The 24,509-nt window shown below is 41.4% G+C and overlaps 7 protein-coding genes across 7 annotated transcripts; 3 read left to right on the forward strand and 4 right to left on the reverse strand.

Moving 5' to 3' along the window:
* Positions 1 to 1,548: 1,548 nt before the first annotated feature.
* EAF01_001759 (uncharacterized protein) lies at positions 1,549 to 4,915 on the reverse strand (the record flags this gene model as incomplete). The annotated part of the gene is made up of 7 exons (XM_038910009.1): positions 1,549 to 1,880; positions 1,932 to 2,047; positions 2,099 to 2,384; positions 2,431 to 4,527; positions 4,597 to 4,684; positions 4,745 to 4,777; positions 4,844 to 4,915. 7 exons carry the CDS (start codon positions 4,913 to 4,915, stop codon positions 1,549 to 1,551), a joined length of 3,024 nt encoding a protein of 1,007 aa, XP_038774821.1.
* A 686-nt stretch (positions 4,916 to 5,601) lies between these two features.
* On the reverse strand, positions 5,602 to 6,044 carry EAF01_001760 (uncharacterized protein; the record flags this gene model as incomplete). The annotated part of the gene is made up of 4 exons (XM_038910010.1): positions 5,602 to 5,780; positions 5,837 to 5,849; positions 5,915 to 5,962; positions 6,042 to 6,044. 4 exons carry the CDS (start codon positions 6,042 to 6,044, stop codon positions 5,602 to 5,604), a joined length of 243 nt encoding a protein of 80 aa, XP_038774822.1.
* A 619-nt stretch (positions 6,045 to 6,663) lies between these two features.
* Positions 6,664 to 7,063, forward strand: EAF01_001761 (uncharacterized protein; the record flags this gene model as incomplete). The annotated part of the gene is made up of 2 exons (XM_038910011.1): positions 6,664 to 6,894; positions 7,004 to 7,063. The coding sequence occupies 2 exons, from the start codon at positions 6,664 to 6,666 to the stop codon at positions 7,061 to 7,063; spliced, it is 291 nt and encodes a 96-aa protein (XP_038774823.1).
* A 909-nt stretch (positions 7,064 to 7,972) lies between these two features.
* On the reverse strand, positions 7,973 to 8,640 carry EAF01_001762 (uncharacterized protein; the record flags this gene model as incomplete). Its single annotated transcript, XM_038910012.1, has 2 exons — positions 7,973 to 8,556; positions 8,622 to 8,640. The coding sequence occupies 2 exons, from the start codon at positions 8,638 to 8,640 to the stop codon at positions 7,973 to 7,975; spliced, it is 603 nt and encodes a 200-aa protein (XP_038774824.1).
* Positions 8,641 to 9,117: 477 nt separating this feature from the next.
* Positions 9,118 to 11,865, forward strand: EAF01_001763 (uncharacterized protein). Its single transcript, XM_038910013.1, has 8 exons — positions 9,118 to 9,551; positions 9,611 to 9,618; positions 9,680 to 9,784; positions 9,844 to 9,987; positions 10,034 to 10,190; positions 10,245 to 10,461; positions 10,506 to 11,655; positions 11,751 to 11,865. Exons 1-8 carry the CDS (start codon positions 9,377 to 9,379, stop codon positions 11,841 to 11,843), a joined length of 2,049 nt encoding a protein of 682 aa, XP_038774825.1. The 5' UTR covers positions 9,118 to 9,376; the 3' UTR covers positions 11,844 to 11,865.
* A 2,219-nt stretch (positions 11,866 to 14,084) lies between these two features.
* On the reverse strand, positions 14,085 to 15,683 carry EAF01_001764 (uncharacterized protein; the record flags this gene model as incomplete). The annotated part of the gene is made up of 1 exon (XM_038910014.1): positions 14,085 to 15,683. One exon carries the CDS (start codon positions 15,681 to 15,683, stop codon positions 14,085 to 14,087), a length of 1,599 nt encoding a protein of 532 aa, XP_038774826.1.
* A 923-nt stretch (positions 15,684 to 16,606) lies between these two features.
* On the forward strand, positions 16,607 to 17,988 carry EAF01_001765 (uncharacterized protein; the record flags this gene model as incomplete). The annotated part of the gene is made up of 3 exons (XM_038910015.1): positions 16,607 to 16,863; positions 16,917 to 17,107; positions 17,129 to 17,988. 3 exons carry the CDS (start codon positions 16,607 to 16,609, stop codon positions 17,986 to 17,988), a joined length of 1,308 nt encoding a protein of 435 aa, XP_038774827.1.
* Between the last annotated feature and the right edge of the window lie 6,521 nt (positions 17,989 to 24,509).

Below are 24,509 nucleotides of genomic sequence, written 5' to 3' on the forward strand. Positions count from 1 at the left end.
GTTTCATAGTCAACATCATCCAAGACGTGATTATAGCTGTTAATTCTGATTGATACATCTATGATCATTAGGTATCTGTTTTACGGTATATTGCTATATAGATAAACAGGTTTATAGTTATTTATCATGAAGAGTACTTGTTGTTACTGGATTTTGGCCTGATACATATCTTATTATTTACCTGCCACTGGATTTATGCTCTTTCTCTTGCTCAGCCTCCTACCTAAACCATCCATTGTTGTATAGATCGGTACCTATGTATATACACTGGGCAATCTATTATACTATTCCCTCCATCTCTCCCTCTTCCTCGGCCTCCCACCTAATTCACTGTTATCTATATCACACAAAACCTACAATATCACCATTATCACATCTCAGTAGACACATATCTTGTCATCCCCTCAACCTACCAACCCTTCACCAAATCCAAATCATCCTCATATATATTGACCATCACAACCCGAGTATATATCATTAATCCTCCAAAACACTTTATCGACATTTAGACACCTGTATATCCATTTCTTCTAACAAGAGTCTATCTATCTACAAGTCAAAACTCCCTTCCTACCACTAAATCTCCTCTTCTCCCTTCTCTCTTCACTGCCTATATCACGATTTACGTCACTATATTACCATTTTCACATCTCAAACCACCATTCGAACCAACTTATAAGTACCTAACTTACTACCTGAATCACTCACCAACCAACTAAACACATCATCTCAAACCACTCTACGGGATACACCTACCTACCCAACAAAGCCTATCCAGTATCCCGCAAAGCCATTCCATCCATCCGATCTCAGCCCATCTCAGCCCATCTCAGCCCAGCCCATCAACCCTCCCAAAATACAACCATATTTGCGCCGCTTTTCCCATTCCCAGCTCACTACAGCACCACCCATACCATACCATACCATACCACACCAACAGCTAAAACCAAGTCCGTCAGCCTTTCCTCATTCTCCCACATCTATATTAATTACCCTATACGAACAATTCTCTCAATTTGATAGGCCGAGAACCGCATAAACAATACTAGGTATATCAATGCTTACTAACAATACCTTGACACGAAACGTTGACCAACTGTTTGTTTTGTTTGATTTTGTTTCTCAAGGCGAAATTAAGTACCTGAGCAAAGTACCTACCTACATAGAAATCTACTCGAGTATGAAATGCTGTAATAAGTAATGGACGATTGGTAATATCAAGATCAAAATGCACAAGTAAATCGATTTGGGAATACCTAGTTTGTAAATACCTAGTGTGGTATTTCATATTGTACACACCAACCATTATAATTTGCAAGCCATCCTTTCTCCCAGTTCTGTGTCCCGTCGGGCGTTTACTCTCATCTCAACAATAGCAGGTTGATATGAAGCCATTAAAGAGGTATCAATCGCAACGGGGGTGGCGTACCTAGCCTTCTGTCCCACCCAATCCATCCTGATGTCCATCAACATCTCATTTAAATTATCATAATGAAGATCGAATGAGAGTTTTCACCTCCAAACCATATCATCATATCATACAAATATCTATGGTTTGACGTTCCACAATTCCGTCGTCCATCCTCTTTCCTTCATTTTCTTGCTATTTTTCGATGTTGTACTTCTCTTGCTTTTGCTTGACACGAGGAGAAGCTCTTTACTTGATGAGGCGAGAGCATTCACAAGTTCTGGCATTCTTCCGGTTTTCGAGAAGAGTTCCAATAGATCGGAATCTTCGGCAGCAACGACAGTAGCTAGATCCATAGAAACCAGTAAGAAATCACGTGTCAACATAGGTCCAGCGATCTGTAATGTTGCGATCCAAGCCAAGATAGTCTCAGGGAGATAGGTTTCTCGTAATCTTGCAAATTCAGGCTGATCTATGGAAATTCGTTAATTTCTTTGCCGAAGGATTAAGGAGATCTGCTTACCTTGTAGACTTGTTGTCAACCATCCATCAAGTAATGGGTCTGCATAAAGTTTAGCTGTTGGAAGAATTTGGGCTAGGGACCGCTTGAAAGCTTTAATATCACTAATTTTAGTGGCCCTATTGTAACAATGTTAGTATAGAACTAATCTCAGATACCAAGTGACTCACTCTTGCATGAGATAGTATATACCCCATGCGCTCTCTATGCGATCAAAAGTCAATGCCAATGTTTCGAGTTCTCGAAAGCTCTTTGCTTGCTCAACCATATACTTTTTAAGATATCTCTTTTTGTCTGCTGAGCCATCAAGGACTTCAGTCAGATCTTCATTGTCTTCCGATTCCAAACCTGAGAAATCGAGGCTCTCGCCCAATAATGCTCGAGTTTTACTCAATGCGATTTCAGAACTTGGTATTCTTTGGGATAAATTGAACGCGGCGGCAAGATGCATATTTTCTAATAAATTAGTATCTTTTGAGGGCTCTGGATGGTGAGAACTTACTATAAAACCGTTGATATAGCATCCTGCCAACCATGAATGTCTCAGACCAAAGTCCATCCACAAGTAGATACCACTCTAGACTTCTGATAAGTAGAAGATCAATCCTATCCAGGGTCTCGGGATCCTGTCCCATAAAATCTCTCTTTATCATCTTGCCTCCTTTGCCATCATCTACTATTATCTGAAACTCCTTAGGTGAAGGATAATCTTTAGCTCCATCAGGATGGTCTGAGAGGAGGAATCTTGACTGGTAGTTCACAAATTGTTGAACATCCAATCCAAGCTCTCTCATTAATCTGATTTGGGTGACTCGTTGTTCATGATCTGTAATATCAATCAAAGTACGACTAAGTGTAGCGTATCTTCTTGCTCCGGAGAGTTGAGAACAATATAGAGGTATGAGTTCCCCTTTATTGGCAAGACGCAAGAAGCTGATGTACGCAACGATCACGTTTTCAATGACTGACTCCTTAAGTACACCACCCAAGTCTAGCCCGAGACCTCTGAAAATAAGGATAGCATGAGTGAAAACTCGCAAACTGTCGTGGTCACCCAAATTGACATAATTGGTGATGTCCTGGTCTTTAGGTTCTTGATTCGTTCGAGGTATTAAATTTGAGGTGGTCTCGGCGTTCGCAAATTTTGATAGTGCCAGACCTTGTTGGTAAATGAAGTCGGCAAATTGCTCTCCAATCAACACACCTTGAAGCAATTTCATCGGCTGTGAGCTTTCCCCTGCAGTTCGAGAATCTGTCTTTAAGCTTTCTACCAATCGTTTCCCGGCAACTGAGTTATCCCCATGAAGTACAACAGCATCAAGTGCTCCAAAGCCCAAAGTTCCATTCATCAATACCTGTGTTCCCGATTGAATGTAGTTATCGAATTGTGTTCTCAGCAAAGCATTGTAATGTGCGAAAATCAAGTCATCCCATGATTGACAAACAGGTTCAACACTCGAGATGTCACCAGAGAGAATTCCATATACTGCTCGCTCGTACTCATCATTACCGCCTTTTCGTGCAAGTGCAAAACACATGCGTCGCCAAAGAGCACCAGATGCGATATCCCCTTCCTCGTCATCTTCCAATGACTTTTCATCCGGTAGTCCAGACATGCTAACTGCTCTCCATACTTCGGTTCGATCCATACACCATTCTCTGATTTCAGCTGGGCTTCTGCCTCGGCGAAGCATTGCATAACACCCCAACCAAATGGCGCGCTCGAAATATTCGTCTTGTACCTCCAGCTTTCGGCCTTGACGAGTTACTGAATCAGGATCCAGCTGAGTGACTAGGGGTTCAGTTTTGGATGCATTCCACATCATTTTTTGGGTTTCATTAGAATTGAGGTCGACAGTTCGAGGCCAAGAGTGTTGATTTTTCTGAAGCTTGATAGCTGCTCTGGTGTGTAACCATCCATGCGCGATAATATCTCCCCTCTCCGCATTTTGCTGTAAATCCTGTACTAAAACGTCAATTTCTTCACCCGATTCCTCAGCCGTATCCTGAAGCCATCGAAGCACGGTTTTTCGTTCCAGGGCTAGATTATCTGTCTGTAGAAAACGATCCCAAGCTTCTCGTTCACTCGAATACTGATTTAAAGGCGTTTGTTGAGGCTCGAACTCTTTTCCGTTATCTGGTCCGGGAAATCGTAAGTGTGCCAATCTTCTCAAAAGGTCCCAAGTTTGCGCCTCCTGTTCCCATCTAATCAGATCCTTCACTGTTGTTCTGGAATTGGTTATAAACTCCTCTTCCTCGTCCGAGTTTTCCATGTCCACTTCACCAGTATCTTGCGTGATTTTGAAACCTCTCATCTTCTTCCTCCAACTCAAACCCTCCATTCTTCGGCGTTCGGATTCATGACGATCCCGTAAACGGTCTAGAGTATCGAGAGCAGTTCTATGATAGAGCTCAATCAAATCGAATGCCATCTCTCGTCTCTCATCCCCATCTGTCACTCTTAAAGGATTGTAACCATCAAGAAATTCCGCAAACTTCTCCACCTCATTTCCGACTCGATTCGCAGCATCTTGAAGGGGGTATAAGACGGCTTCTGTTTCTCCAGAACTTTTTAACATAGCTGGTTTTTCATATGCAACTACCAATCACAGAAGTTAGTAAATACAAGGCGCATAAACATCATTGAAAAATCATAAGAATTACTGACATCGCTCTTGCTCTTGCTCTTCTCCATAGCGCGACATTCCATCGTAAGAAGAAGGGTCTTCAGAAAGTTCTCTTTCAAATCTTGATTCCTGCTGCGCGTAAGGTTTAGCATTCTTGAATATTCTGAATTGCATTCCAAAGAAACTTACAGCTATCATTTGCCAACTTCCTTCACGATGATTCTAGAAAAAGGAAACTTCAAGTCAGCTTCAATTCCCGTGTAATTCAGGCTATCAATATTTATTTACCTGTGACTTTGGTACATCCAATCCATTTGTGTGGTTATTCATCGCAGAATTGCGCGTTGACATGGGCGCCATATTTTACAATGCGATGCGATACTTGGAAAGGGAAAGGGAAAGGGAAAGGGAAAGAAACAAGAAAAAGTAGGTAGTGTACAATTTGTTTAATGTTGATATTATATGGACGGACCAAATCCTCAAATCAACAAATTGAAGCTTCGGCCTTGGAACAATTTGGTCGTGTCCTGAAATGTCAGGGATTATTAATTTTTATATGCGGTCTTAACTCTTCAGTACTGCTAGGTACCAGGTAAAGTTTAGCGCAATATGCAATTTAACGCTAAGGAAATCTTCTATTTAAGAGATTTCTTGCTTGCAAATTTAGACATTTCTTCTTTACAATGTTTTTACCGCCCTTCTAATTAGAGTCTCGAATCAAGCCTTCAATGTTTGGTTAGGTCCGTTGGGATCTCTTTGCGCGCTCATGATCGGCCATATTAAAGACTCTCCCTGTTTCCGTTACCTGACCTTTTCGGAGGTGTGAAGGATGGCAGTAAACTTGGAGAGTTACATCTTTTCGTAAGAAACTCGACTGTAATATTGATGTGCCTAAAAACGTGATTTGTGATGATGGTGTTTTATGTAATGTATCTACCAATATCGGCGTACTTTGAGAGTATACTATGAGAGTTGCAGTATCAATGAATGGATGGATATAGAAAGCTCTCAAGATCCCTTCTTATCTGGGTCGCACGTCTATTACTTTATGCCCGTCTCTCTTCTGATCTCTGCTTCATCTTCAACCGTAGCAAATTTGCCTTGGGACAGGAGACACTCTTTGCGTCATCACCATTCTTCTCATAGAATGCATTACAGCAATCATATAGTGCATCAATCTGCGATCTACACTTGTCTTGGTTGTAATTATTCTTTGCAAGACAATCTAATATGTCAATCATCAGTTGAGTTCCTAATTGGCTTTGAGAGAAAGATGCTGACCTTGGATGGCACACTTTATCCAGCTCAGTATTGTCAGCTATTTGCAAAAGGCAATGTGGATTGGTGGGTGTAACATACAGCTTTGGAATGGCAAGGTTGTTCTATAGTTATATCATTTTTGAGTGGCTGAAAGTCCATAGATATTAGTATCAATGACTTCTAAAAGAAGAAAAGGCAATTTGACTTGATAGAAAAATGGTATCACCATATTCAATCTGGGTTCTCAGCAAATGAACCACCAGGGAGTTTCCTTTTGACTGAATGTATATAACTGTGGCAACCTGGGTCCTTAGATACTGTAGAGATCTTTGATCGCAAATACGAGAGCTGCAATCAACCTCTTTCAGAAGGGTGTCCAATTGTAGATAGAAGTCTGAAGTTATTGTAAGTTCTTTTTCATTCATTCTTTGGTTCCTCAAGAATCTTTTTATATCTAGATGAAAGGCTACAATAGCCTCCAGCAAACCACACTACACCAATCAGAACCCCTCCAGCCACACCACTCCTCTTTCCTTTTTGTGTCACTACCTACCTAGGTAAAGCTTAGCGTCATCAGCCACAAGCGTGAATTTGACTTCCTCATAATTCCTTACCCACCACTGGACTTTCTCTTAATCTTCGACCAACACAACTGATAACTTTTACAGACACTTTGAAAGTAGGTCGATTTACTAAGGTCAAATCTACTCCTGTATTGTAAGTTTATTTCATACATAATAATCCTCTTGTTTCATAAACTAACTAATTTACCACCACCTACAGCCTTGAATTCAGAAACACCCACCCCACGAATTTCATCTACCCATTCCCTGAACTTCAACTTTGAAATGTCCGACAATGAGGGATCCCCAGCTGGCGAGCGACCCGAAGCCCCTGTTTCCGAGCACTTGAACATCAAGGTCACCGATAACAATAACGAAGTCTTCTTCAAGATCAAGCGTTCCACTCAGTTGAAGAAGTTGATGGATGCTTTCTGCGAAAGACAAGGAAAAGCACCAAACTCCGTTCGCTTCCTCTTTGATGGCAGCCGTGTTCAAGCTACAGATAGCCCAGATAAGGTGTGTATTCAATTTGTATATTTTGTGGAGGATCTGATATTTGTATTCATCGGGGAATATTTCTGTGCTACGGTGTCGCATCACTTTTGACTAACGCATTTTACCTCAGTTGGATATGCAAGATGGTGACACTCTTGAAGTCCATCAGGAGCAAATTGGTGGCCAATAAATCATCCCTTACTTTCTCATCCATTCCACTACACGACGATACGATACCATAACAATTCGGCACACGCACGATAGGGAGGGGCGAAATGGTACCAGGGCTTAGGATAACTCTGGTTGGAGATGACTGATAGCTCAGACCGAAGGAGAAGAATGTGCAACGCTGCGTTGGCAGTTAACATTTAACATCTTGCAAAGCGAAAACGATCTTCTAATCTGGGCTATTTTTTCCTTGCGTTTGGGGGATGACTCGTCAGTTTTACGTCGCGGTATTGGCGTGGTCTAGGGAGGCGTCAAATAGTGTTTCTTCATACTTCAGGGCATATTTTCTGGCTGCAGCCACGAAGGACAGAATTTAGATGCTTGTTTTCCTTGGGTGGAAGAAAATAAAGATGTTCTCAAATTGTGACAGGATTTTTCAGTATCGCGTCTGATGTGCGTTTTGATTTGGTTGTGATTTTTAATGTGTTTCTAACATAAGATTTGCTGTTATATTGGGAGTGCGTGCGCTATGAAGTACTTTCCACTGCCTTCATTTACTCTCTCATTACATTGTTGTGACTTTGCGAGGAAATCATCCTACAATAAATCCCGAATCCTCGGTATGAGTATCTAGTGTGAACTTCCATCTTCATGAAGGATATAATTCTTCGTTGCTACCAAACCGGCGGCCTAGAATCAACATGGCTCATTGCTCTGGAATAGTAACTTGTGCATCTATACATGCACACATTCGATGCGTGCTACACCTCGGCGTAGAATGCGTAAGAGTACAGAACATATATGCATGGCCCTCCTCTTACTTCTAAGCTCTATACCTCGTGCTTATAACTCCAAATCAGATCTCTCTTAGCCCTCAACCCTTCTTCCATCATCCTTCTTCATACTTATCTCCATTTCTCAATGAAACCAACTAATCATCCCACACCCCTTTCTTGATTTTTTCTGCCTCCTGCCTCCTCCTTTCTTCTTCATCTTTCTCTTCTTTCCTCCTCTTCATCTCCTTTTCCTTTTGCACCCGTTCATATTCCCTCTGTTCATCTGTTTTCTTCGGTGCGCGAACACCCAATGCACCTGCTATGAGTCGTCGAGCTACAGCATCTGTTTTTTCCTGTCTGCGTTCTGGGCCCCGCGCAGAATTGGGAGAGGAGGATGAGGGGCCGGGGTAACCATAGGGATTCTCAAATTCTTGGGCAGAGGAGGAATTGATGGGTTTTTTGGAGGAGGAAAATGGAGGAGGTGGAAAGTGTTCGCTAGGTGGAGGGGGTGAAATAGGGGTAGGTGGTGGTGCGGAGGGGAATGAAGAGGAGGTGGGGAATAGTGTGGTTTCTGTTGATGGGGGTTGGGGAGGGTCGGTTTCGGTCTCGGTGTCGGAACCAGAGGAGGCTTCGTCTTCCCAGGAGTCGGCGAGGGATTTGGATTTTTTGGCTCGGGAAAAGGGTTTGGGGGAAGTGGAGGAGGGATTAATGGTGAGGTTGCTGAGGGTGTTGGAGAGGTCTGGGAGAGGAATTAGCTGCGGGGTTCGTGGGGGGAAAGGAAAGATGGTAGAGCAATTAATATACCTTTTGGTTCAACTGTCATGATTGCGATTGAGATTGAGTGAAAATGGTTATTTGTGTTTGCTCGGTGTTCTAATAGGTAGAAGAATTCAATTCAACTGCGTTCAATGGTCCAGAGCAGGAAGTGTAGTGTGTGTGCGGGTAACAAACGATCCCTCACTCATAGAGACGCGTAGCGCATTCTCCAGCTCGGGATATCCACGGCTAACCCAAAACGAATTCTCCGCATCGTGGATTGGTGGAATACGCTCTAGCTGATCTTTTACCTCCCATGAATTATTGCTTGGATGGACGAACGGACGGCGCAAGACACCGAGTAGATACATATCAGGTGACGGGAACGGGATATCAGAACTTGGGTTTTATCATGTGGAACGAGGTATGCAGCATTCTACTAGGCTTTTTGTGTACGAGGTGGAAAACGGAAAATGAGTGTGTGGAGGTACCGTAGAGGTCCAGATTTCAATGCAAGAGATCGTGCGTACCTACCTACTACGTACTTTGCTTCCCCACATATGTGAAGACGGGGTTTAGGTGATGCTCAAGCTCAAGCTCAAGCTCGTCGGCGTTTATTCCCAATACATGTTCCCGAGGCTTGAGGTTTGTAGCTTGAGATACCTACATCTTTCGATTACTTCGTGACAACTATATTAAATATTGCGACGGCGAGACTATTTTATGATTTGTTTATACCCCATAGTTTGTCCATTTTATATTGTACATACTCCGTAGTTTCTTTCTACCTCCGAACAGACAAAATGATACGTTCAAAAGCTCTCACGCGGGGTAGATTTGGGTACTCCGGCACAAGAACGTTGAAGCATTTTGTACGTAGGGATGATGGTAAACATACACATGAGGATAGATATGGAGAAACAATCAAGAAATTGAAGATCGGAAGCCATACTAGAGTTATATTTCAGGGGTTCACAGGTATGATAATGTGTAATTGACTGTTTTGGGGGGGGTGTATCATGACTGACCTGGTACAGGTAGACAGGTGAAATCCCAAAGTTAAGAATCTTTAATGATTCCCATGCTGATCTCAATATTCTATGAAGGCCACAGCAAATGCAAAAGAATCGTTAGAATGGGGAACTAATATAGTTGGTGGTGTGACACCTGGAAAGAGCGGAGAGCATTTGGGATTACCAGTTTTACCTACTGTAAAGGAGGCAAGTATATCACGATTATGGATGTTAACTATACTAACAACCGGAGGTAGGCAATGGAACAACTTAAACCAGATGCAACTGGAATTTATGTAGCAGCTCATCAAGCACCAAGCGCAATTGAAGAAGCCATTGAAGCAGAAGTTCCTCTCATTGTTGCTGTTGCTGAACACATCCCTATCCATGATATGTTAAGGGTATGATTCCAATAATTTACAAGAAAGCAAAACTGATATGTTTAAGATACATAATATACTGGATACTCAATCAAAAAGTCGATTAGTTGGTGCAAATGCCCCTGGAATTATTTCGGCAATTGGAAAATGTCGAATTGGTTTCCAACCCCTTTCTTGCTTCACACCAGGTCGAATAGGTATTATCGCTAAGTCGGGAACTTTGAGTTATGAAGGCACGTTACTAGGCAGATGATCTTGATCAATACTAATATTGATAGCCGTCGCATCAACGACCAGGGCCGGGCTTGGTCAAAGTCTTTGTATTGGAATGGGTGGTGATGTATTGGCTGGCACTAATTTTGTGGATGCTTTAAAGATTTTCGAACATGATGATAATACTGAAGGAATCATTATTATCGGTGAAATTGGTGGTGAAGCAGAACTTGAGGCTGCAGCTTGGATCAAGGAATATAAAAAACGTTCCCCAAATCCCAAGTAAGCTTCCTACAGACGTTTTGAATTATGCTAACCTTTCGTAGACCTATCACAGCACTAGTAGCTGGTGTTCATGCAGCTCCTGGTAAAGTCATGGGTCATGCTGGAGCTTTCACTTTACCAGGAGAACCTGATGCGTTGACAAAAATCAAAGCATTCGAAGATGTAGGAGTTACTATGGTCAATCATCCAGCCAAATTTGGTAATGCTATGAAGGCTTTATTAAAGAGCTCCGGAAGATCCAGTAATGGCGTGGCTACAGGTGGTCATTCTCAAAAGCGAGGTTACCATACAATGAGGGTATGTCCAACACCAAGCATTTCACAAATGAACATGACGCAAAGAAGAACCATATATCTCAAAGAGGGAGATGCATTTAAATTGCTTGACGAAAAGAAAATCATTAGAAGCCCAGCTGGTCACACTTACCACCTTGCTATTGGCATTGATCGAAGTAACCGATGTCCATGTTTAATAATACAGGGGCCGGGTAAAGAGAATGAGTCCCCTACAAAATCGATAAAGCTTCCGTTTTCATACGATGCAGCCAGAATGTCTAATGTCCTCCATAAATGCAGCTTTCATTTGGGATTGAGATCTCAAAGCAGGTTGTTGAAATCACTCATTTTCGGCTTGTATGGACTCTTCAAAGAAAAAGAAGCCTTCCTCCTCGAATGCGTCGTAAAAAATCAAAAAGCAACGAAACTAGAAGGTCATCAGAAAATGGTGGTTGTGAATGCACGTTTTGGTTTCGATGATGCCGCATTTAAAAGTACGAATCGTCAATCAGAGATTCATTCTCTTCCCCGCGCAGATAATCAAGATCCTGCCGAAATAGCTGCCGAAAAAGACGGTATAGTATACATCAGACTTGCCGGTGATGGTAATATCGGGACACTGGTGAATGGTGCAGGGTTGGCTATGAATACCGTAGATGCTTTAGCAGATGCAGGGGGTAAAGCTGCCAATTTCTTGGATACTGGAGGGAAAGCAACTGCGGAAACGGTGAAGAAGAGTTTCGAGGTGATATTGAGAGATGAGAGGGTGAAGGTGGTTTTAGTCAATATCTTTGGGGGGTTGACTTTAGGAGATATGATTGCCGAGGGGATACTTTTGGCTTTCAAGGAGTTGGGAGTTAAGGTGCCGGTGGTTGTTAGAATTAGAGGGACGAATGAGAAAGAAGGGCAGAGGATTGTAAGTTTTCTTTTTCTTTTAGTTGTGATCTATTTATTGGTTTGGAACGTGGTGAGAAGAATAATTGTTTACTGACTTTTCTCTTAAAATTATAGATTGCTGAAAGTGGATTGCCACTATTTGCATATGATGACTTTGATGAAGCCGCGGCTAAGGTGATAGAATTAGCGAACTCCAGTGGAGCTTGAGACTACTTTTTAGATTCAAGTATCTAGTATGAATATCAAGATGCCTTCGACTCTTCAGTACTCTATCAACAGAAACAGGAACACTACCGAGGAACTTCACAGGTGGCGTGATCTACCAAGAATTTAGAATCTGAGAAATATCTGCATGAAGGATAGCTCCGAATGTTAAACAAGTACGAACACTTGCTAAAATTGCACTGAATTTCCATCTCAAGAATAAACAATTAACTACTGCCAGTCCACTGCCATCACTGTCTCCAATCTGTCATTTTAATCACTCAACCGGTAGTCGTGGTTCTTTGGAAGCACGAATCTCTAGAACCTATTCCTCAAACTCGTAGCGAGCCCTGAAAGCAGTTCTGCTTTCCAAACAAACTGTCTCACATCTATCCTAGGTATGCCTGGTTGCCCTATTGTGTGGAAATTATATACCCGTCTGAGATATCCAAATCCTTCTTTTTAGAATCCGTCTGCGAATCTACTATCTCATCATATCTAGTTATTGGTAGCGAAGTTTATTTACTGTCGAATGATAAATATACTACGCGAGATATTTGATCTAGGTTATTCGTCTAATGTCTTATTTCGTGATATTAACATTGTATCATACTGCGATTTAGGGGTTCATTATCGTTCGCTTAATTTTACCCGTATGAATCTATGAATTAGTTGTCATCTATACCTACCTACCTACTCGAAGTTCATACGGCGAGCGAGATGAAGGGTCGTGGGATAGTTATCGGACGGAATGTACTACGCTGTGTCTGGTTTTTCAATCTCTAAGTTTCCAATCAATTTCTAGACAGTCTAGCGGCGTATAGTAGTACTAGAGCCATATTCTTAGGCCACACAGTTCCAATGTCACCATAAGATCTGCGCTTATGCCATATAATTCTAAGTTGGCAATGGAGGGGTAGGTAAGATCAATAGAAAGAGCTTTTATATACCTACCTGAATATTATTCGGGACGTTAAGAAAATTCGCTTAAAGATCGATGTGCGGAATAGAGAATGGGAGTAAAGATCGGGTGGGGGATGGAGATTGTGTTGAGAGGTTGGGAGTGGGGATTGTGGATTGTGGAGTTTGATTTTGGGATTCGTGTGGTTCGAAGTTTCTTAATCATTTGTTGCAAATGCTTCTGCTGGAGTGTAGCTACAGAGATTCACTCTGTCAGCGAGTCATTTTGTTGCCTCTTTTGATTTGCAATCTGTCATTGTGAGTGGTTGTTTATATATACACAACTTGCTCTATTTCTGTGTTACAGTTAGGCACTTGAGGGACTCAACGACAAGAGCGTGGGGAGAGAGGGAGTTTGTGGGCCTAGGAGGAATTTCTTTGGTATTGGTTGAGGAAGAGGGAGGGGTGTCAAATTGAAAGATGGGGATGGGTTTGCGTTTACTCCGGTGGAGCTTGTATATTTTACGGGTAAGAGGGGGATTTAGTTGTTGATTTGATTGTTTTAGATGTTCTTATGGTATTATTCGGTAAACGGACGGTAGGATTAGATTAATGAATGATTGGATCATATGATTATATGATTGGAATAACGGATGGGATTGGCATATGGGATTCACAGATGGGATGGTATGAATGGATGTTGCTATTTCCCGTTTTTTCGATATTATCAAGAATGAAGAGAATCGGAGTGTGTATCGGATGATGTACATTGCAGCACTGTCTTTCAAAAAGGAGCTCGAGGGAGCGAAATCAATGTTAAGTTCATCTAGAGGTAGATAGATATATTGCTAATAGCACAGCTTTCAAGTCCAATCCAGCAAAGCCATGTCCCAGTCGTATAGCTTGGTTTCAGCAATATTGGACTGCGTGATTCTAGGAGTTGAGCATTTATAAAAGGCTGGGATTGGAAGTTTTGGAATGAATGGTGAATTGGGGAAAGAAATAGGAACACCTTGATGCCCATTCTAGTTCGTTGTTTTGGAGACTGTGAACTGGAGATCATGTGCTTTGAGTGAAATATCAGGGTTTTGGTCAATATAGTAAGTCTATTCACTTCGACCTGCATTTGCAACTAGAGAACTACAGAATCATTGATATACTAGACTTGGAAGTTACTTGTGTCTGGAGCAGGGACGAGTACTATTGGGTGAGTGGTAGGAGTGGTTTTGTCTCCAAGAGACACTTTTGGTAGTAAGTCAACTACCCCACTTTCCGACCACCCCCTGTTTCCGACCACCTAAAAAATTCATATTATCTACACTTAAAACTTTAATAACTCAATAACTATTGAACTTCAATGAAATCGCCTGTAGAATCACTTTCTATAGCACTAGAGCTATCATCTACCTCATCTTCACGATCTCCAGCTTCAATTTGTGTACGCCTTATAGCTCTAATCCCTGCGAACTTCGAATTTGGAGATACCACAACCTTTCGCCTTTTTCTAGGTAATGCTTCATCTAATTGATATTCTAGCTTTCTAATCTTATTCTCTGCCTCTAAGAGTTCATAATCCTTAGCATCGAATCCTTTTATAATCTTGCGAAATAGTAATCTTCGTGTTGGCAAATCGATCTCCTTCTCTTGAATCATTATATCTCTATATTTTCTGATATCGGCTCCTTTTTGAGGGGTTTTCCATTGAATAAACGATGAATATATATTCCATTGAAGAATAGGATCATCATCAGATTCAGGATTAAGTGATAAAACCTCTCTATTGCTATTTTCAAGCAAAAGTCGACTCATAAGAGGTTTAGCCATATTTTTGGGCCAAAGACCACTAGCTTGCCACCCAGACTTGATATTTTGAATAGTTAAACCTTCTATTCTAGCCTTCTGATAGCAAGAAAGGAAATTGCGCTTTCCAATTGGTGAGGAATCGGATAATAGACTTAATTTATTAAGTTCGATTCGATATGCACTTTTTAGGGGTGAGAACACAGATAAATCGAGTGGTTGTAGTACGTGTGACGTATGTGGTGGGAGAAATAAGAGATATATGTTGTTATTAAAGCATTCTAACATAAATGCTGTAGTTTCATGGCTTCCGTGTCCGTCCAAAATGAGGAGTCTTGAATTTTCCGGCTGAATAGGGGTAGTTTGAGGGATATAGATCTTTTTCAGCCATTCTAAAGCTGTAGCATCTGTAGTCCATCCATTTTCTGTAGCGGTAAAGTTCCAACCCTTGAATAGAGTCAAATCTGTTGGAAACCATTGTTGCTGAACTGATTTTCCCTTATATATTACAAGGGGAGTAATGCTTTTTCCATTGGCTGAAATGCATTCTATAAAAGAGGTCCAAATTCGAGATCCAGGTTGCTTTTTTTGAATAAATCTTCGATCAGTGCTTCCTACTACTAGTCCATTAAGACCCTGACCCTCCATTATACCTGCTTCATCCATATTCCATCTGTTGGCCGGCTTAATAGCCTTGATTTCAGGGATTGCGAGGTTCCGGAACCACTTCTTAATAATATCAGATGTAGCACCTGAAACTCGTGCAGAATCGATTTGATGTTGCTTCTTAGTTCCAATATTAGGATGCCTTCGAAAAAAGCTATGTATCCATTTCTTTCCAAGTGAGGGATCCTCCCCTCGTACAATAAGGAGGTGCTCTGCCATCTCTCTGATTTGACGATGTGTAGGGCTAGTACCAAGAGCTTCCTGTACTAATATCCATTCTGCTAGTCGATTCTCCTGAATTGGAGATAACTTTTGAAGTATTTGGGCGCCTTTTTGATGCGAAACTCCACCATATATTCGATCGTGAAGTGTGGTACGTGGAACACCATAATCCAAGCTAGCTCTTCGTATGCTTGCTCCATTTGTAATCGCTCTAAGAGCCTCTGCGATATCTTCTTCGGTATATCTATTCTTCATATCACAATTATAATAATATCAAAATTTCAAATTAATTGATTAAAGCATTGTTGAGTTATTCAAAGTATAAATTTTATAATTACTCAAAGCGGTGTGGTTTTTGAGGTGGTCGAAAAGAGGGGGTGGTCGGAAAGTGGGGTAGTTGACTTATTCGCTTCTGGCTTCAAACTCTAAGTGAGACTCCTACTTCTTTTACCAAACAAATCCTTGGTGTATGAGAATGCGGTGGCAGCGAGAGCTACTCTGGAGGGTGTCTGTATTTGAGTTGCAGAATTTATGCTCTGTTTTGTGAGTTTTTGTTGGAAAATTAGGAGAGACGTAGGGGGAAGGTAATGAGAGAAGAGTGGGGAATAGGGGGGAGGTAGAACATACCTTAACAGCTGGTTTAAGACATTGAATTTACTATATGTTCCCAGAATTGTGCAGATAGATTAAGAAGTGGTAGCATCTAGTCTCTCCTTATGTGGTAGTTATGTCTTACCATGTCTATCAACCAAGCCATTCGAAAGTAGGAGAAGAAAAAGATCAATGAGTTAGTCAGTATTATTGTGTAGCTAATGTTGAGATTAATATACTTGCTTCGTTTGTGATATTGGGTGGAGCGTGATATGCGATCATTTTGAATATGTCGTTACATACGTCCGCTTGACAATGCCATTCCAAAGGATGTTAGTTGCATGCCACTTGATTTGAATCACGGAGACTCGAGCTCTTCTCGTGCCCACGGTACTTTCTAGTTTCTAAAACAAGATCTAAAAGCTGTAGTAAGACATAAAGTGGAGAGGAAACCCAAGGATGTATTATAAATTAAATACTGTAGAATACTAACTCCATTTGAAGTAAGACTGGTCGAATCCATCTAACTTAAAACTCAGTAAATCTCTAAGATATCAGGATCAATTAGAACATAAATACATCTGAACATGGTGTATAATTTTGAGGTTGAAAGCCGTGAGGCCTGTATGCACGCAATAAGCACTAGCGTGTATCACGTGTATATTCATCTACATCGCAATAATTACTATCAAGTTAAGGTCATTGGTGGGATTTACGATACCACCTTGTCGTACACGGAATTTGCAACCACAGGGCTTCGGACACTTATGAAGGTCTCCAGACTAGCCCACATTATCGACTACTTCTGCCGACCATTCCTCGACAGCTTAACATCTCCTTTCGAGTACAGGAATTCTCCCAACGAAATACTCCCTCGTACGCCATTCTTTCTCATAGGTGGGTGGAAGAAGAGGCTACCTTTGAAGATGTCAGAAATGGCGACTTCAATCAGAAGAAGGGTTTTGCGAAGCTAGAATGCTGTCGCAAAAGGGCCAGGGAAGATGAATACGATTGGGTCTGGGTTGACACATGTTGCATTGACAAATCAAGCCCCGCGGAACTTAGTGAGGCCATCAATTCAATGTATCGTTGGTATTAAGAATCTGCAGTTTGTTACGCATATTTATCAGACTTAGAGGAGATCGGCTCTTTGGATCAAAGCAAATGGTTCACTCGTGGATGGACATTACAGGAACTCATAGCACCACGTCATCTACTACTATTTGATATGCACTGGCGACTATTAGGAACAAAGAACGAGCATGCAGCTGCTATCGAACGCATCACAGGTGTTCTCAGGGATGTCATACTCGGAAATCTTTACCCGGGATACTGCAATGCTGCCCAAAGAATTTCATGGGCTTCAAAACGAGAAACCACCCGGAAAGAAGATATGGCCTATTGCTTGATGGGGCTGTTCGATATTCATATGCTGCCAATGTATGGGGAGGGCTCCGAAAATGCATTTCTTCGACTTCAGCAAGAAATTCTTAAGCGAACTTCGGACCAAACTCTATTCCTATGGACGGCTTCTCATGAGCCCTACAATCAAGGTCTACTAGCAACTTCCCCAAGTGCGTTCTGTACTCATTATGAATGCTTCAGTTGGCTGCCGTCTTACTTGACGATGTACGATGGTTTCTGGAGTCCCTATGCTTCCCTCATTCCGTCAAATCATACACCTAGCAGTTTGCAGTACAACAAGCAAACTGCTAGGTATGTTAATGGCCCTTCAGTCGATGTACAATCTGCTTTCGGATCTAATGGCCTACAGTTATCTCTTCTTTACTGTGACAACCACAGTCAAGGTTCACATAAATTCAACAATCCACTTCCACAAACGTACATAATAATTTGCCTCGACGTTTTGGCTCGGAGCGAGGATAAAATATTCCTAACTCTGATACGCGAATACGCTCCGAATCCTTATATTACTAGAATGAGTATAGATAGAATGGGGGCTTTTTGACGTCCGGCTTCCACAACACTTGAATCCAGACCTCGAATCAACATGCCTTTAACCATGGAACGAAGAACAATTTCCGTTTCTCAAGTAGATACATCAACACCTGGCAGCCCTATGAAGTTCGGGTTTTCCCCTATAATGTTTGAAGTAAGATTCATCAAGGCTTTAATTTTTCAATCTGATGGCTCAAACAGTCACTTGAGTTCTTTTTCTCAACCGTTTGAGTGTGTTGGGGGTGTTGTCTTATTTGAGTATATATTGCCACAACACTGTAATCACGGACAAGTGATGCTGGCATTTGGGACTCGACAACGACTTTCGCCCACCTGGTGCACTTTAGTCAAAATATCCGTCAAAAACCCTTCGGACTTAAACATTAAACACATATATTCCGAGAAGAATGCTCTCAACTCTCGTTTGACTTATCGTGCAGATATTTTTCTAAATGCTTGCCCACATTTTGCATATATCAAGATTTTCAACTATGTAAATACCATACATTTTGCTTAATGAACAGCTCAATCACAAATCTTCAGTGAGATTAGTGACTTGATAATCTTTTTGGTCCAGTGAATGATTCGATGTAAGGAGTGAACATCTCGGTTAGGTTGAGGCTAATCCCCCTCTTATTTAGCTACACTCACATTTGCTAGGATTTCATTGCAGTCACTGGATAATTTATCAATGTACGGGCTAATGATCGTGCTTTAATATGTTGATTGTTGGTATCCATTTTCTGGGAGCAGTTTAACTGATGATGCAGCAATTGGGAAGATATGTAATTTTCATTGAAAACACTGAGGCCATGGCTTCTGACTACGTAAGAAAGCGATCGATGAAATCATGATGAGTTCATGGATTTGGCCTGTATTCCCTCACTATACTGAGGCCCCTACATACAATTCCCAGATAAATGCCCCACAGAATGCCCGTCCCATCTCAAAGGTCGCTATTTCAACAATCCTTTCCAGCCGCAAAGCCCCGAGAAGTGATAATGATGAGAACCCGATACCTAGCAACTGTTGTACCATCACACGCAGCAACTTACTGCACTATATATAGAATCCTTGCATGCGACAAGATAAAAGCGCACAGTCAAACTACACCAGCCAGAAATCTTCTCCGTCTTCGAAATCACACTTCTACAAATTCACGAGTTATATTCCGAAATTCGCAACAGGATCATCGTAATCATATCATCTAGTCTATTCTAATCATCGATTGCGTACCTATATCATGAGCTATGAAATCATCATCCATCACTCTCATCATCTGATGTTTCTTTCGGAAAAAATGTTCTTCTGCTAATTGTCAAGACTACAAAATCTAAAGATTTACATTCATCCATCTAATTTTAACTGTGCCACAATGCCTAATCTACACAAGAACAACTGGAAACCGACTCTAACCTCAATAGCGTTCATTTATTTGAAGCTCGCACAGCATTTCTCTCTATTAAAGGTATTTATTCCCTTCTAGTTCTACCCAGAGTATTTATATACAAATTAGTGAAGACAAAAGAGACAAATCCGGCAAGAGCCAGGAAAGAAAAGTGGATACTAGCACTCCATTCTTTTCAACCCATGTGAGTGAATCTACACTATTATTCCATTTTTCACCCCATGCTAAGCTCTCGATCCTGGGTTGAGAATTATCTACTTAAATTGGAGACTTTGCAATAGAGATAAGCTTTTGAATTATTGGAGAAGCGAAGATGTTGCGAATTTCAGGACATCACCACATTATACTTTGGCCTTGGATGGTATTGAGGGGAGGATCACAGACCAGACATACCAATGAGCTATCAACACTAACGTGTTCCTCCCTCCCACTTACAGAGCTCTGAGTTACAACTTTATAACTGCACTAATATTCATAACTCCAGCCCAAAACGACAGGATTTTCGATACCATATATCTTTAAGAATATAATGGAAGTAACAGGCCAAACAAGCAAGTCTCACAGCCTATCTGTGACTTGTACCACCATTTTGAATGCAAAATGCTAATAGAGTGGGATTCTGGCGCGTAGTCGCACTGGCTATAGATGATTAATTTAATAGGTGAATAGACCAATTAGCACCCTCAATATTCGGCATCCCTTGTTAAAGAGTAATATCGCCTATCGTTGCATCACGAAACATAGCAACAGATGCCGATGAGAGCAGTCTAGGGCCGCTTGATTGCTGCAAAGCCCCACAGACTCTGGGTAAGGTAAGAGATCCATAGCTTTTTCATTCAAACAAAAATATTGGGACATTTTGTTACACTTCTCATATCGTGAGCAGAGAGGTGTCAGAGAGGTATGTGACAACCTAAACAGGAAACAGCAAGTTGAAGTTTGAGATGACAGTAATACTTATCGGATGATAATGGCAGAATATTACTGTTGTCCTCGAATTGCTTTCTCGTCACATTCTTGCTTCAAATCCTGAGAATTTTCATATCCGATCAGAGGTTAGAGAAGAGTCAAGACACCATATTACAATCAAATTGAAACATACTGAAATTCTCTTTTAATAAGTAATAATATTTGGAGTTTGTGATTGAAAAGTTGTGGGAGGCTTTCTCTCCAAAAGTAGAAAATCAATTCCATCCCCGCGCATTTCAGAACTGATCCAAAATTCAAGTGTGGAAGAAGATTCACCTCAATGTCTTCCCGCACAAGGATAGTTATCAATACGTTATGACCGATTCAGTTCATGAGCAGCTATGTAGTCTCAATCCATCTTGTGTAGCAGTCCCTCAATCCTAGCGTTGTAGTCTTCATTTCCTGTTCTCCACAGGTCACCACAGTTCTCGTCTATCATTGAGAAGCTACATTGTCACTGTTGTATTTCTCCTGGCAAAATCAGTTGCAAAGTAGAGATGAAAACTAACAAGTCTCTCTGATGATTCACCTTTGATTCACTGCCACCCTTTACTCTGTTTAATTAAGCGCCAATCAGGTTCGCCTTTTATATATCGACCGACCACTCTTCCGTGCTTACATTCCATTAATTTTCATCCCACCAAAAGAAATGCAAGAAATATTAAAAAAAATGCAAAAAATATTAATCCTGTTCGGGAAAGCGCCGCAGGATTGAATTAAAACCAGGCGAACTGATTTTTAACAAACAAAGTCTTCGGTTGTGAAGCAGTGATCCTGTTTGAGAGGATGTGAAAACCAAGTGCGCCACCACTGAGCCAACTGGACTTTGTTTGTTATGAAATAAGGTGTGTTGTTTTTGCATTTAACGAGCGCTGAATAGTACTGATGTTGTTGATGATTGGTATTTGGTGGACCCGAGCTTCTCGTAACGTTGGTGGTCGCATCGCGAATTTATGAGCTGTACTAGAACTGTAGCCGTCGAGTCGTTCTGCGTTACGTTTCCTTTGACATGATAATTTTGAGTTTGGTTGAAAGTTTGAACCATCCGGCAAACTTGCATAATTCATTTGGATTCCAAGAACGGCGCTGAGTACTGGAAGTATCCACAGTAATCAAATACCAATCAGCTGCTATTGATTCAGGCAATTGCGAATCCATTTCCCTCATGAATGATAGACTTCTATACAGCAGACTTTGAAATGTGAATACTTGCTCAAATTTGAGAGGAATTCATCTCGTTCTGATCACAAATTGGACAAGTCTCTTGTGGAAACAAAATGTATGGCCAAGCGTCTTCCATCTAAGCAATTACATGCTTCTCGTGTAGACATCGTGTATGATCTAGAGAACTGCAAATTCATCCAAGCAAAGACCATGCGTCATGTGTAACTGTGTAAAGATGTAGCCAAGCCACCAGTGGTTGTCCCTTTCCTGATCTTCAGCTCTCAGATATTTGAGATTTGAAGCCCCTCATCTTAAAGGGCCTCAAGCTTCCTTCATCAACAGCAAGAAAAGACAAGACGTGCGTGTACCTACTAATCTCCAAATGAAGTCTGCATTCCGTAGAAATTCCTCGAGAAGTGAACCAAGGGCGTTCCAAAAGCTCCTGCACGTGGTGGATCTTTGTCTTTGAAATCTCCGTTCAATTCTACCGAATGATGAAAATTCTTTATCACGACTCAAGACTCACGATTTACACTCGTAAGCCCTCGTAAACGACTCCATGGAGTTAATATCCAAAGTTTCAAAAGGAAGAAAAGAGCCTTGCTATCTTCTATACCCCATACGATTAATATACTCGTATAGTTATCATGTCATGTCAGTCAAATAGTGGATCATATAATGAGAATCAAACATATCATCCATGATAGTGAAATGAGTTCTTCCCGATGATCTGCCACGAAACAAACGGTGAAGGATCGTTAGTAGTGTAAGTGCGGAAATATGTATGACTTGAATAGAAAATAGAAAGATCTCCATAGCATCTCGGTAATGGCATATTCTCGGTAATATGCCCGACTTGATTCATTTTGGGATATGGATGTTGTATGATTGTATCGGAACATTTTTGTTCCCATGACTATGGATTGATTTATGGTGGAGGGGGTGGACTTTTCGTTTGTGAATTGGGGGAACTTGGCATGCTTGGGTTAAGCAAATTGCTAATCTGCATGCAGGGTGATGGAGATTTGAGAGGCAGTAGGGTGTTAAGCGTGGATCAGAAGGAGGATTATCGTAATATAAGACTCTAGAAGTGAGGAGTTGTGGACACGCAAGTCCCTAGTTCCTTGTTCTACTATAGAATATCTACATTCTCAAGAATTGCCATAACTGGTAGGTCCAATCCAGGACCAATCCATATAGCAGCCTGGAAAGGAAGTGTGCATTGCGATTACGCTTTGATGTTGGGCCAAGAATTTAAAGAATATTGGCAGGGAAAATTCTCCGAAGATTGATACTCGGGTTGGGCATTACGATTTACGAAGTAGAATATCAGAATATTATCGGAATCCGCGGGGCAAGGGATCAATTAACTTGATACATCTTACAGTCTCTTATCAACATCGCAAACTGGAAGTACTCCATACAGATAAGCCCCGCCACAACGGGAGAGGTCATAGATGATTATGTTGGAACTTGGCATTGAATAGAATACTGGGGTTGAAAAGAAGAGGGTGTTGGATAGTCATAGACATCATGTTAATGCTATGAAATCAATAGATCAATCCTTCACTTTACTTTTTTCGTCACATGAGGATATACTTCGTATCTAAGAACCAATTCCGCCATAGCTTCGGCGCGTAAATGGGTAGAAGCGGATGTGCTAGTTGGTATCAAGATGCGGGATGGTCTTAGATCTCTTGCAGATTATGACAAACTTGGAAGCTTGCTTAAAGTTAAATTCGAGCCCGATTCAAAAATCCGATAACCGGAAACACTCTTTGAGCCTTGAGGTCTAGAGATGTTTCCGTGATTCTAGAAGATATTTGGGGATACTGGAGAGGATGTATGCAAACAAACATGTACATAGGTACATACATATATACATACATATATGTAGTATGAGTAATCAGCTACCCTTCGCGGAGGTCTATGGAGGGATGAGAAGAGAGGTCACTGGATAAGAGACCGCTGGCCTGTTCTGCGACCGTAAAGCTACTCTATTCTCATGTACCCTTCCTTCCAGGCTGAGGATCACTGTAAGATACAGTAGGACAGAGATCTCATTGAAATTCTCCTGATTGGTTATGTTTACATAGATTAAGCGGTGAACAGCGAAAAAGGAGGAGGCGAATATGCAATGGTTAAGTGCTTGCAGCTTGCATATGCAAGGGCGCTCTTTTCTCTCAGTGCCAGTACCTTTTTGTAAGAAAAATTTGCTGTGCCGTTGTGCAGAACATGATGTCTTACCTAAAAGAGGATGCTCGTGTTCTGCATGAGTTCTTAGGGATACATTTCAAATGTAAATACGTGCATGATTTGAGTAATACGGCTAGGTCATGCTGGGACGCGTGAATGATACATTGAATCAGGCTTTGTGCATTTAATATGCGATTGCATGATGTCGTTCACAAACAGGGCAAGTAGACGTGACAAGAACGCGTCTCAATAATCCTTCTATATACGAGACCAAAAGTGGCTTTTCTGACGTATCATTTTCAAAGTAGATTTTGAAAGCGGGATGAAATGCGCTGGTGTTTCAGATTGGGGTCTAAAATGATTAGAAATTGGGGGTATAGCCGAAAGAATCAACCAATCTCCTGGGAATTTTGCGATTGGTATCGTATTTTGAGTTCGTACTCGGTGAGAAGGCTGAAGACTGAGCTTTGGCATCGTGCTCTAGGTGTAGTTCTAGAAATTTATTTGATTGTTAGCTAACCATTGGAAAGCTAAGGTCGATCCTCCAGAACCTACATAGTTTGATAGCCAAGAAGGGGAAAAAAGCCATAGATGGTGTTTGTGGAGTAGACAATTTAACTAACATGTCTTGGATCTTGCCTCATAGTGAAGTACCTACGTAGGTAGTTAGTCTTCACTGCTATTCATCCGCACTTCGGAACACGCCAAAGGATTAGATATGAGATAGAACTGAATGAGGGGGAGAGTGTCCGTGGCTGACATTCAATTTCCTTTGAACCGGGTCACGGTCATCC

Source organism: Botrytis porri (genome assembly GCF_014898465.1).
Source record: "Botrytis porri strain MUCL 3234 chromosome Unknown BPOR_002, whole genome shotgun sequence".
Taxonomy (NCBI): domain Eukaryota; kingdom Fungi; phylum Ascomycota; class Leotiomycetes; order Helotiales; family Sclerotiniaceae; genus Botrytis; species Botrytis porri.